This window comes from Homarus americanus, unplaced genomic scaffold, assembly GCF_018991925.1.
Source record: "Homarus americanus isolate GMGI-L3 unplaced genomic scaffold, GMGI_Hamer_2.0 scaffold11022, whole genome shotgun sequence".
Taxonomy (NCBI): Eukaryota; Metazoa; Arthropoda; class Malacostraca; order Decapoda; family Nephropidae; genus Homarus; species Homarus americanus.
In genome coordinates, this window is record NW_024737068.1 from 1213045 (window position 1) to 1227732 (window position 14688).

At 42.5% G+C, this 14688-nt stretch overlaps 1 protein-coding gene across 1 annotated transcript in view; it reads right to left on the reverse strand.

Annotated features, from left to right (window-relative positions):
- The window catches only part of LOC121873047, a 9052-nt gene extending 4361 nt beyond the window's left edge, over positions 1–4691 (reverse strand). Inside the window, exons 1-2 of the mRNA XM_042376361.1 lie at positions 4466–4691; positions 1271–1516 (exon numbers count right to left, since the gene is read on the reverse strand). Coding sequence (XP_042232295.1) covers positions 1271–1516; positions 4466–4580 — 361 coding nt within the window. The 5' untranslated portion in view covers positions 4581–4691. The remainder of the gene's footprint in view (positions 1–1270; positions 1517–4465) is intronic.
- Between the last annotated feature and the right edge of the window lie 9997 nt (positions 4692–14688).

The window sequence follows — 14688 nt, forward strand, 5'->3', positions numbered from 1 at the left end:
ACACACACACACACACACCACTGAATCAATGTTGTTCTTGACGTAATACATTGCTAAGATCTGTTATTACCAGAGACAAGTGTATGGACGTCCACCCCCACACCACGACTTGATACAAACACAATTACATTATCTAAATACAAACACGAATCATTTTAAGTCTATCTGTTTTATTCTTAAGTAGTGCCAGTTAGCTCTATATATGGTTTAGTCACTGAGAGAGTCACTGACGGAGAAGAAACACATTGACTCACTGACTGACTGTGTAGAAGTGACTCTCGTGTCTGTTTATTCATGTTAGTCACCACCAGGGCGTCAAGACCACGGCAGTAGGCGGAACATATCCCTCATGTGATAAAGAATTGATAGTGTGCAGGTACAGAGTCAGGAGACAGGTGAGGAGACAGGTGAGGGGACAGGTGAGGGGACACTGGTGAGGGGACACTGGTGAGGAGACAGGTGAGGAGACACTGGTGAGGGACACAGTGAGGGAACAGGTGAGGGGACACAGGTGAGGGAACAGGTGAGGGACACAGGTGAGGGACAGGTGAGGGACACTGGTGAGGGGACAGGTGAGGGACACAGGTGAGGGACACAGGTGAGGGACACAGGTGAGGGAACAGGTGAGGGACACAGGTGAGGGGACACTGGTGAGAGACAGGTGAGGGACACAGGTGAGGACAGCAGGGAGCACAGGTGAGGGGACACAGGTGATGGGACACAGGTGATGGGACACAGGTGATGGAAGACAGGTGATGGGACACAGGTGAGGAGACAGGTGAGGGGACAGGTGATGGGACACAGGTAAGAGGACACATTTCCTCACCACATCATATACACTACTCTCCCCAAACTTCATATACGCGAGTTTCTTTCAGTATTCAATCATTCATACACCCACAGTATACAAATATACCTTTAATACTTTATACACATACTGTACATATACCACAAAAGCCACAGAGTCAATATACATATTTAAGGTATCCACATGCATGTATATTTGATCTCTGTATACATGTGAGGTATCAGTTGTCAACACTGATCTTTACACGTGACTGAAGCTTCGGGTAGAGGAAGGGAGAAGAGAGAGAGGTTAGGTTAAGTTGATGCAGATTACCTCAGTGTTGTATTAAACGATGTGTGTGTGTGTGTGTGTAGTGATGATGTTATGTAAATATTTAGTTGGTTATTGTTACATGGAGTGATGAAAGGGTCTCTCTCTCTCTCTCTCTCTCTCTCTCTCTCTCTCTCTCTCTCTCTCTCTCACCAGTAAGAGCTATATGCATCTTGCCCATCTCCGCCAGCCCAGGGGCCCACATGTGAGTGTTGGAGCAGGAGGCGAGCGTCATCACCCCCGTCATCTCTTCAGGCATAGAGTCGTTCATGGAGGTGAGGAACTGCACCGTCAGCGACCCCTGCGTCATGGCGCCCGAGCTCTCCGTCACCACCTGTTCGACGAGCTCCTGTGTAGGGATGCGACGCCCCTGGACCATACCTGACTCCATATACACACCTGTAGGAAGAGGACACGAGTGTTAATTAGTCCCAGGATGAGAGGAAATTACCTGCAGGGATACTTTACCTGAAGAATTAATTAGATATGCTATAGCCATGGGAAGTACAAAACACTTAGAGGGAAGGTAATGGTTAATGAGGACAGGTAAAGGCTAAAGGTGTGTCAACAGAGAGGTCAGTAAGGTGTAGAGGTGACATTGACCTCTTGATCTACCTGTGGCAATCTTGACCTCAGACCTGTAGACGACACACCTAAGTCAACCTCTACACACACCAGCTTATAACTAAACTCTAAGAACATTCTATATCATATTTATTTCATTAACCACCAAAAAACAATGATAATATACTAGCATCATTTGATTTACTTTACTTGATAAATAATATAATTAAGATAATTTTACCCAGGTTTAGTACTGATACGCATTTTTTATTTATTTTTTGCTTTACTGTCAATATTTGATTATTACATGACCAGGATTTATAAGTCCAAGCGTGTCTCTACCCCCCCCTCCTCCTCTCCCTAGTACCGCCTCAACCCTCGTGTTCTGTGTCATGATAAGCCACTACATTCACAGAAACTTTATGTGTATTGTGGAGATGAAAACCTCTGTATTGGCTACGTGAAATTTTAACCTAACATTGAAAACCAGATTATTAAACATACAAAGAGAATGTTTGCATTGTATGTTTATTCATGAGTAGGACATTACTACATTCATGAGGGGTATACAGTAGAATTCATGTCCAATATCTATCACATTCCAAAGAGGGAGAATGTTTTTTGGTTTTATTATGGGTTATATTTCCTTATAAGTATACCTCATATCTCACACACTCAGTCATAGCTTTGGTTAACTGGCAACATTGTGGAGGAGTAACTCGGTCCTTCGCTAACTCGGTACTTGCCTTGACTGACAGCTTCTATACTCGTGTTATATAAGAAATATCGCACATCATCGACATTCTCGCCCTCCACTGTATCATAACCTCAATTTATGATGAAGTGGACGGGCCCCCCTACCCCCCTAAAAAATATATTATCCATTTCTCAACCTGGATTTAATATATGCACAATTTTAGATGTATTGTAAACCATACATCAAACACCCAACTCGTTACCATTCACAAACAAAAAAATAAAATAAGTCCCAACTTTAAGTGAATATTTAAAGGTTATAAACAACAATAGTAAAAAAAAAAATATTAGACCTAACCTGAGATTAATTAAAAATAAAATATATATCAAATTACACCATAAACTTTATCATTAAAACAACACGATAACTTGACGTCTTCAGATCAAAACAAAACACGGCCCAATAACCCTCCAGTACTTCAACTCTGGTCGGTTACACTAGCGCTCATAATCAAGAGGAAAACAGTGTCACATTCTTTAAAATTCAAATAAAAGCAACGGAAAAAATTCTCACGTGAAAATTAAACATCATAGCTACTCTTAAGAAAAAAAAATGATTAAAGTCACTTGTCTGTTTGGTTAAATAATGGATAATTTATTGAGTTCGTCGTGTGGTTAGTTACAGGAGGTAGTGAGTGGAGACGTGGAGTGTGGTGGAGTGTACAGCATGGAGTGAGTTAGAGTGGAGGAGTAACATAAAATAGGGAATGGAGTGTGACAGAGCCATAAGAGTGAACTAGTACCTAATTTACTAACAACATAAATACTATCTCTTCGCCTTTAACATTAATCGTTTGGGGTCTTGTCTCATGTTGTCAAGAAACCACAACCAGAGTCCAGAATGAAAACATATCAGAGTTCACTAAGAAAACATACCCCCTCCCCTGAAAATATTCCCACAATGTCGAACACAATGTTTGTTTGTGTGTGTGTCACGACAGTGGTTCGGTTCCTGTTGCAATGTAATCATAATCGTCTTTTATAGTTTGTGCTAATGAGTCAACTGAAGCCTAATACATTATTCGATTTTGGGGTTAATATTCAACACGACTGCTAATTTGTGTATATTTTTGGTACTATATGTATTTTGTATATAAAGACACACAGACAGACAGAACATAAGATAACACTCTCAGGTGGTCACATGATAGGGTTGCCATATCTGAACATTCAAAAAAGAGGACGCTCCTGAAGACACCCCCCCCGCCCGGCACACACAGGCTAATATACAACATACATGGTATAGAAATCTTTAAAAAAAAAAATTACCTTTGCTTAAGGCTGAACATCTTCATTCCCTTAGCTGCAGTCTTCTCCCCCCACTGTGTGTGGTGTGCCCACGCATACTTTTCTGTAGATCGGATCTTTTTCAGTATTGGCTGATTGCTCTTTAGAAAGGTGTAGAAGTCACTGCAAGGTGTTTCTCGAAAGTTGTACTGTACAGTCAGAATGCCTTTCATTGTTTCAACACTCAATTTGTTCCTTTCCTTTGTCCATTGACTTTGCATCAGTGGAAAAAACTCTTTCTACATTTGCATTGTGAGATGATATAGCAAAGAAGAATTGTGCAATTCTGAGTGACATTCAATGTTTGATTTTTCAAAGTATCTGGTCCACTTTTTGTGTTGGCAGATTACTAAATTCTTCATCACTCTTGTAATTTTCCACAAACTGCTTCAGGTTACTAACTTGGTCAAAACACTTCATCAACTTCTACCCCCTTATCAATCAAATATTTGACAGCTAAGTTGACAACACCGTACAGGCGTACAAGTGACTTATCAGCTGACGAAAACTGAACGAGACCTCTACGGTTTCCACCTTCCCTCTCTCTCTCTCTCTCCCGTCATTACAGTTTCATGTTTTTTTTTCCGTGGAGAAAATGATGGAAGCTGAAATTCCGGACTTTTGAAGAATTTTAAAAATTCCTTCCGGATGAAGATTTCGAGACCTAAATGGAGGACATGTCCGGGAAAATACGGACGTATGGCAACCCTACCACATGAAGCACACTCGATCCTAACTCACCTAATATAGAATTTTCGTTATCGAGTTGAGCAGCTGCGGTGGCTAGGAGGAAGAGAAACACGCCCACACACACCCACGCCCATTCTCTGGTCCCGAGTGTTCTGTGGTTACCCATCTCCCCGGGTCAGGGCTCCACGCAGCTTTTAGTGCTTACTGCCGAAGAGGAAGATGGAGGGAGAGGGCGCAGTTCGTCTCTCGCTTGTCTCCGTCACCCACACGAACGCACAGGCTGGAGGAAAGAAGAAATAAAGACACGTTAGTTAGGCGTAATTCGTTTCGTCATCTACATACATACACACTAGTTAATCTCACCACTGGGAACACATTGGTAACCAGACGAGATTAAATATAAATAAACACAACTAAACTAATCTACTGGAAACACTAGAAAAATTACATAATAAAATAATGACCATTGATAAATTATTCGTGTCTTCCATAGAATGCGTGTGTGTAATAAAACAACTTATGAAAATTTCAGAACATACAGTACACTTGCCACCTGCTCCTACTTGACGCGCACCCCATTCTGCACTTTAATTTTCGCCATAATAATTACTAACAAGAAGCTTTATTACACCTAAACCCTTATATAATCAAAATAATCGTTTAACTATGTAATTACTGAATACAAATATAATCAACTTGATGTGAGTAACTCCATCTATTTCTTACCAAGGTTACGACACTACGTGGTAATTCCTATTGACAACACAAGGACGATGAGGTTTTCTTTCACTTCCTAGTACGCAATAGTAATTATCCTTGCAACACCTGGTAATATCATTCTCCTCCTATTATTTACACACTATGTAATTTTAAGTAAATATTTATTGGGAATATCAGCAATGTTTATTTCTTTAGGGGTGACACATATTACGTCATAGATTACGTCATATTACTACGTCACTTTCTGCGTCATATATTACGCCTTGGTCATTACGTTAAATAGTAAGGCATATATTATACTAATGTAATATACTAGTGACCTGCAGTATTCCTGGCCTACTTCCTACTGTCGTAAAGGAGATCAGTAGGTCAGGGTCTGCTGGGACAGGTCGCCCCCCCCCATCTCCCTTCCACTATCCCGGGTAGCCGCAATGAAGTCAAATAATGGTCCTACATGAATAAATCGGACTGCCAATCACTTCTCGACTGGTATTTGGTGTCACGAAGTCACAAAAAATTGGTAAACTTAATTTAATCTGAGTTAATGGATCGAGTGCATGTACCTAACCTAACCTAACACAACTCAGATTAAATTAAGTTTACCACCTGGGTCGGTACTGGAGGTTAGAACAGTGTCCTTTCTGGACGGAGGCTCACTCTAACTATCACGAGGCAACACACGCACGAACACACACAGTCATAGTACGGCTGTATAGATGATATTATGTATAAATATTGTATATGGCATTATATTCTGCATTATCTTCATTATATATGAACACGAAGAAAAAATTACCATAGGTTGTAGTTACGAAAGTATGAATGGAAATAAACACTTCCAAACCACCCAGTGAATCCACACAACGTTGACAGCGCTTGTGGCCAGACCACGATGCTTCCACCACACCCCATCTATATCTTTTATTTCCCATCATTCGCTTAACTATATGAAAAATTGTGTTTAATTTAACTACATATTTCAAAAACCTTAAATTACATGTGGATCAGTCACTCCTCATTCGACACACTTATAGTGTAATACTTTGACCATCCCACCTGGGCACATGGAGGCCCACGGTAACTCTCACGGGGCAACATCCTTGCATTTGTTAAAAAGAGTTAAATATATGTTATAATATATATATATATATATATATATATATATATATATATATATATATATATATATATATATATATATATATATATATATATATATATATATATATAAACTTTCCCTCACCCTAGCAAACTAGTTAGCATAGCATAACCAAACAGCCTTGCAAGGACCAATAGGTCTGTATATAATGTGTGTGCACGTGCTACAAACCTAGTATATTTTACTAATGTCTCATTGTCCATGGGTTTTCTTACAGTTTGGCTATGCGTTTTCTATTTTGTCTACCTGCCAGTTCAACAGGACTGCTAACCATCCTCCCAGCAACTCATATGCCATCCCAGACCCACAGCCTATATGTATGGTGCAAGACCGCAGTCCAATACATACAAGTCAGGCAGTCAAGCGTTGGTTTGAGGCACAAAGACAAAACACCAATAAGAAAGATGAAGCGATTTGGTTGAGCCCAGATTCTTTCTACTCCTTCTGTATTTCAGTTTCACCACTTTTCCTTCAACTCCTAATAATCTTCTTTCACCTCTTAACTAAAGACTTCGTATCGTATCGGCTTGAGGCAGTACAAAATATAGCCTCCCCTCAGATTTATATATACATGTAAAATACGCTAGTATTCACATCAATAATGAACAGCTACACAAGAGAGCAAACCTCCTCGCAATCAATGTAGAAATACACAACAAAGCTGCAAATATTTGGAAAAAAGTGACTGAACTTAACACAGAAACATATCAAAATTGGATAAATAATATAGACAACGAAGAATTCCAAGAACACAGTTGGTTTAAATCAGCCAGGAAGAAAGTAATTGAACCATCTCCTGCCCCCATATACACATAAAACATTAATAGAGAGAATAAAAGATGAGAGTGACCTACCAGCTCCACTAAGAACCTGGCAGGCCTCTCCATACAGTGTACCTTTAGACTAACATAACTAATATTTAACATTTAACTTACACCTTAGTAAAAATAAATAAATAAATAAATAAAAAAAAAGTGACTACCCTCCCAGCTACACAAGGACCTGAGCGGGCTCACTAACTCCATCGGAAAAAAAAATAAAATAAAATAATAATAATAACGTGATTACCCTCCCAGCTACATCAGCCAGGAAGAAGTAATTGAACCACCTCCTGCCCCAATATACACACATACACATAAAACATTAATAGAGAAAATAAAAGATGAGAGTGACCTACCAGCTCCACTAAGAACCTGGCAGGCCTCTCCATACAGTGTACCTTTAGACTAGGACAACTAACACTTAACTAACACCTTAGAAAAAATAAATAAATAAATAAATAAATAAATAATGTGACTACCCTCCCAGTTACACAAGGACCTGGGCGGGCTCACTAACTCCAACAATAAATAAAAAATAATAATAATAAGCAGCATTATATAAATAAACCAATATTAATACAAAGGTCTGAAGACCCAAGGGAGCAGAACAAAGATAAAACACCAATAGGAAAGATGAAGCGATCTGGTTGTGCCCAGATTCTTTCTACTCCTACTGTATTTCAGTTTCACCACTTTTCCTTCAACCCCTAATAATCTTCTTTCACCTCATAACTAATGACCGTATTGTATCGTACCTTGTCAATCCAGTTGCCTCCGAAGATGTCTTGAATAAAGACAAAAGCTAAGGTGCTCCGTTGTTTCTCTTTTTTCCGTGATTATATCAATATATATATATATATATATATATATATATATATATATATATATATATATATATATACTTCTCTATATATATATATATATATATATATATATATATATATATATATATATATATATATATACATACAATCAACACCTCAACCGCCAGAGTTGAATCCGCATGACCGAGGAGCTACCTGTGGACCACCAGGACAATAAAAGCAGTCCTAGACTCTGCTATATTTCACACAAAGCCTGTTAAACGAGCTTATGGCGCCGAGAACCTCTAATGGGGACCACCCGTGCCGCTTAGGTGATCAGAGCAACGTTTTACCAAATGCGGCTTCGAAACACGAGGATCCATATATATTTCATTAGCCCAATAAACACGCGGACTTCTACATATAATCAACACCTCAACCCACCAGGATTCGAACCCACGGCCCACGAGCCCATGATTGTGACCCGGGTTCAGACCATAAGCTCGTTGAGCAGGCTTTGTGTGAAATATAAAAAAGTCTAGGATTGCTTTTAGTATCCTGGTGGCCCAGAGGTAGCTTTCCCCAGTCACAGTCATGGGCTCGTGGGCCGTGGGTTCGAATCCTGGTGGGTTGACATGGTGATTGTACTGTATAGAGGTCTGCGTGCTTTATTGGGCTCATGAAAAATATATATATATATATATATATATATATATATATATATATATATATATATATATATATATATATATATATATATATGGAATTCTTTGAGAAGAAACTATAAAGTAAAATTTACCAACCTTCAGCAGTCTGGTTTAGATATGTAGATGATGTAATATGTCTATGGCCATGGAATGAGGACCTAAAAGCTTTTTTACCACAACTTAACAACTTAGCCCCCTCGATCAAATTCACTGTGGAATTAGAGAATGACTGAAAACCATTCCTAGACTGTCTGATCCACAGAATAGGTAACACCTTTAAGTTCAGTATTTATAGGAAACCTACTAATGTGTGTTCATACTTTCATTATTATTCTGCCCACCATAATTGAGTCAAACAGTCAGTATTTTCATCGATGTTTTTACGTGCTCTAATAATATGCAATCCTGAATTCATTGATGAGCAATATAGATATATCTATAATATTGGCTTGAACCTTAAGTACCCTAGGTCTTTTATAGACAAATGCCTTAACATTACCAAGAAATCTTTTCATAGAACTGATCCTAAGCCAACCCATGACAATAAGAATCTCTTAGTATTACTATTTAAAAAAAATCATCTCAAATTCCTATACAACTGAAAACCTGGAACGTTAATGTGACATTTTAGAACTCATGCACTGTAAAATAAATATTAATTTAGAACTCCCCCAACAATGCAGGCAGCTGCATTTACAAGGTTCCTTGCAAGGAATGTACTATGTTCTACTTAAGCTAGACGGGTAAAGATCTTATAACTAGACTTAAACAGCATAAATATAGTGTAAGGACAGGCCAGGAATCCAATGCTCTGTTCATTCATATGAGAGATAATAAGCATCGCATTGACTGGGATAATGCCTCCTCAATATTACCTTGTAATTCAATTGTCAGTAGGAACATTATAGAATCCAGTCTCATTAAATATACCGAATCTGTCATCATGAATTTGAGTAATGGTATGTACAAACTGGATAATTTTGTGATTAAGAAGATTTGTAACCAGGTGAGAGGGTTGGGTCACCTTACCCTATGACCTGACTATGGACAGCTGCTGTGCTTAGAGATGGCATGGTCAATTTTGTTTTATTAAGGAGATTAGTAAGGGTCACTGCCTTATGACCGGAACATTGTGGACCCCTGCTGTCCCCTTGGGACTTGATCTGACTCTCTTCTACTGTATATATTAGCCTTGTCAAGTATTTCTCCTTAGTCTGTACTCACCCCTGAAGATGTGAATTACACGAAAGCGCTTGGGAACTTCGTGTTTTCCAGTTTCCTTGTGGTTATCAACATATACTTGGATCTTGCGCACCTACAGTGATTTACCTGCATATTTACAGGGTGAGCATAAATTCTCTCCCTGATTATGAAAATTCTTATCTCGAAGACCATTCTAGATAGAAACATGAATGTTGTAGCATTGTGTAGACGAATTCATAGATTTTTGTCATGCATATTTTATAGACATGCCACGTTCACCAGACTTTACCCCTCGTGATTTCTTTTTATGGGGGTATACGAAGGACAAAGTGGACAGTTCACCAGTTCCTGATCTTGAAATTCTGAAGGCAAGGATAACGGAGGCAATAGCGACGGTGACTGAAGAGATGCTGCAGAAAACATGGCGTGAAATCGAGTATCGCTTAGATGTGCTCCGTGCAATAAACGGAGAAAATGTTGAAGTTCACAAGTAAAGGAAAAAAAACTGTGGTATAAGCTGCAAAAAACTGTATGTTTTTACCTAGCATATGTATGTATATTATGTATGCTGGATTATGTATTATGTATGTATATTATGTATGTGCTCCATTTATATTTATTCAGCCTAGCTAGCAGCGTGTGGCAATATTCTCGTCTATGGTAGTTGACCAGGACCTTAGCTAGGGAGCAGTGCTATCCACCTCTGTGTACATACCTACAAAACTATACAGGTGTTTGTGTTCTCTCCTGTATATAGAACTTATTACCCAGAACATCTAACATGGCGCAGTGCGTAGTTTTACTGGATTATTACGAGTGATTAGTGCAAGTTTGTGGAAAGCCGGCTGATGAATCCCCGCCTTGGGTCAACCCCGCGTCATCCCTCGAAGAATTTCGCAACTTTGAGCAGTGTCAGTGACAGTGATTTTCTGTGAAGTGTTTAGTGCATTGTGTGTTTCGTGCCATTCATGTGTGACCTTGTTCGAACGGATTTCCAAGGTATACGGCATGTTCTGGGCATTTGTGGGGTGTAGAGCTCAGCGCACCCTCCTCTGACCGTTTACAGAGAGCGACTGAGCTACTCCTATCTCCACCCCCCTCCCTCACAGCGCCGCCTCCACCCCCCTCACAGCTGGGGCGAGACGCTCTCCTTGCGTGGGACACACACACATACATGTACTAACACTTGCTGACCGCGCGGTTTCTTATATATATTTTATATATATAACGTACTTATCTGTGTATTTAATTAAATTTTTTTTGTCTGAAATCTTGTTGATACGACGGGCTGACCGGTCAACACTGATTTAAGACACAGTACACAGATAAAGTAGTTATGTCTCATGCCTTACGTAGCCGTGGACCCAGCGCCTGGATGAGTCAAGCGGATGATAGTCCCCCAGAGATGGATGACCAGGCTGACCATGACACCCCAGCTCCCACAACATCGCGCAGCCCTTCACCTCACCATTCAGCGTTATCTCCAGAGATAATTGCCTTAATGAAGTTTATGAGAGAGGAGAGACGCGAGGATGAAGCTCACAGACGTTTGGCGGATGAGCACAGAAGGCAAGCAGAGGCAGAACGAGACCACCAACGGAGAATGGAAGACAGTGCACGGTTTGAAGCCTTGATATCTCGCCTCACTGTTAACCAAGCCCCTGGCTCTAACACTGCCTCGGTACTGAATGGTTCAGATACCTCATCCATGCTCCCTTCACGCCCCCCAGCCCCACCTAAAGCAGCAGCTCAAACACCGCCCATCTTGGAGCCTGATGTAAATTTCCAGACTTTTCGCGAATGGCGGCGGCGGTGGGCTGATTATGCTACAATGGTGGATATCCAGAGTTTGTCACAGCCTAAACAACTCATCCAGCTGCGTATGTGCCTGTCCTTGGAAGTTCAGCGTGTCTTAGAACATACGTTGCAGGTACCCCAACCTCTTCGCTGTCTGTAGAGGAGGTACTGGACGTTCTACAACGGCACATCAAAGGACAGCAGAATGAAGCTCTGCGCAGGAGGGAATTGTTTAGCTGCAGACAGATGGAGGGTGAATCTTTTGACGCTTTTTATGTACGTCTTAAGAGAGCCTCGGAAGAGGTAGATATATGTTTAGGCCACCACCAGCAGTGCGAGGAGACCCAGTTGAAGCAGGTGATCCTGATGGGTGTTAAGGACGAGGAACTTGTCCAACGCCTCACCTCCCTCGACTCTTCCTCTTCTCTTCAGGATGTGTTGACGATATGTCGCTCCTATGAGGCTGCCAGGTGTGCCACCTCTGCCATCCGAGCTCCCCCTACAGCTGTACGCGCTGTGTCCCGGTACAAGAAGGACAAGAAGTCCGCTCCTACGCCTTCGCCCACCACGTCCACGCCCGGTTCATTTTGTAACAACTGTGGTAAGCAGCACGGAACACAGGTGTGTCCAGCTGCTCAGTCTACCTGCAACAGTTGTGACCGTATGGGCCACTGGTCGCTCACAGTGCGGTGCCCAGCTAAGTACGTACAGTGCAATGTGTGCGGTCGTCTGGGCCACTATGACAAGTGTTGCCCTACCCACGAACCCAAGGGACAGCGTCGGCAGAAGCTTCGGCGCCCTTCTACCAGTGAGGGCCGCCCACAGTCGCCAAATCAGAGGCACGACGACCCTGGACAAAGCCCGACCCATTTTAGGAGGGTGTACTCCTCGCATCCCAGGACCAAAGTCACCCAGTACATCAGCGCCATCGTGACCTACGGCGGCGTGTCATCCCGTCTTCAGATGTTGCCCGACACCGGCGCTGATGCTACAGTCATCGGTCCCCAGCATTTGCGATGCTTGGGGCTCTCTCCAAGCGATCTAGGACCGCCTCCCGAGGACCTCTGCGTCATGGCAGATGGTTCACAGATGGCCCCAGCCCTGGGTTCACTCTATGCACATGTCACCTTTGGCAACAGGTCGTGTCAGGCCTGGATTGACGTGCATAATGGTGTCCCGACTCCCTTGCTGTCCTACAGACATTGTCAAGAGTTGGCCATCATCTCCCAGGACTTCCCAACACCGATTCTCGAGGTAAATTGCGCCAACAGGGTGCACGAAGGGAGCAGCAACTACCCCGCTGCCGCCCTACCCCTACCTCTGGCCAGTGACACCTCTCCTTCGGTAGTTGTCCCTGCTGCATCACGTCCCCACGCCTTGGCTCGCCTTCACGACAGTCACCGTGGAGCTGAGGCCACCAAACGACGTGCACGACAGACTGTGTTCCAGCCTGGCATCGACCCCGACATCTCCAATGCTGTCCAGGTGTGTAAGCCCCGCCACGTATTACAACCCAGCCAGCAGCAGGTACCCTTCATGAGTGACGACAACCCCGCCCGCCCCTTTGAGTCTGTGTCGGCCGACTTTTTCTGTGTGTCAGGAAAGTCCTTCCTGGTTATCGTCGACCGTCTCTCTGGTTGGCCGGTTGTCATCAAGGGCAGTAATGACACGACGTCTGCCGCCACCATCAGCAAGTTCCGCCACTACTTCCGTGACGTGGGCGTTCCTGTACGCCTGCGAACCGACGGAGGGCCTCAGTTCACAAGCCGGGACTTTGCTGCGTTCCTTGACCGATGGGGAGTCCGGCATGTGTTGTCATCGCCCCATTACCCGCAGTCCAACGGCCACGCTGAGGCTGCTGTCAAATCTTTGAAGCACCTCATCCTTAAGGTGGCCCCTTTTGGGAATATTGACTGCGAGGCCTTCGACCAGGGTCTTCTTGAACTCCGCAACACACCTAACTACACCGGACGCTCCCCTGCCCAGGTTTTGTATGGGCGCCCCCTTCGTTCTTGTGTCCCTGCTCACCCTCAATCCTTCTCCAAGGAGTGGCAGGCTAAGACAGAGGATTGTGATCGCCGAGCCGCCGAACGTGTTCAGGACGTCGTCGCCCGCTACAACGACCACGCCCGTTCCCTCCCCAGGTTGAGTGTCGGCACCCAAGTCCGTGTTCAGGACCCGACCTCCCTACGTTGGGACAAAGTAGGCGTAGTCATGGGTCTCGGCAGGTCACGGGACTACCAGGTGCGGTTACCCAGTGGTCGTGTGTGGTGGAGGAACCGCCGTTTTCTCCGCCCCGTAACAATGCCTTCTGCTGGCCCCGCCACCAGTGTTGAGCCCCATACCCTTCCCAGTGATGAAGTCCCTCGACGCTCAGAACGGATCCAGAAGAAAAGGTCCGCTCAAGACTTTGCTATGAGCGTATAGGGGGGAGAGGTGTATGTATATTATGTATGCTGGATTATATATTATGTATGTATATTATGTATGTGCTCCATTTATATTTATTCAGCCTAGCTAGCAGCGTGTGGCAATGTTATTACCATATCCACACGCTTAATTAGTAATGCCTGGCGACGTATGGAAGCTGCTAATGTATCGCGCCGCCCGTGTCTATGGTAGTTGACCCGGACCTTAGCTAGGGAGCAGTGCTACCCACCTCTGTGTACATACTCTTATCCAGTAAACCGAACCTACAAAACTATACAGGTGTTTGTGTTCTCTCCTGTATATAGAACTTATTACCCAGAACATCTAACAGCATATGTTTTGTGCAATAAATGTTTGTATCAGGGAAAGACTTTATGCTCACCCTGTATATATATATATATATATATATATATATATATATATATATATATATATATATATATATATATATATATATATATATATATATATATATATATATATATATATATATATATATATATATATATATATATGCTGATAACCACAATGGAAACTTGGACAAGATAAATCTCGATAAAACTATGCAGAGACCTGAGCAGACAAAAATAAATAGATAGAACAGGCAGCCATACATGAAGGATGAGGTACTATG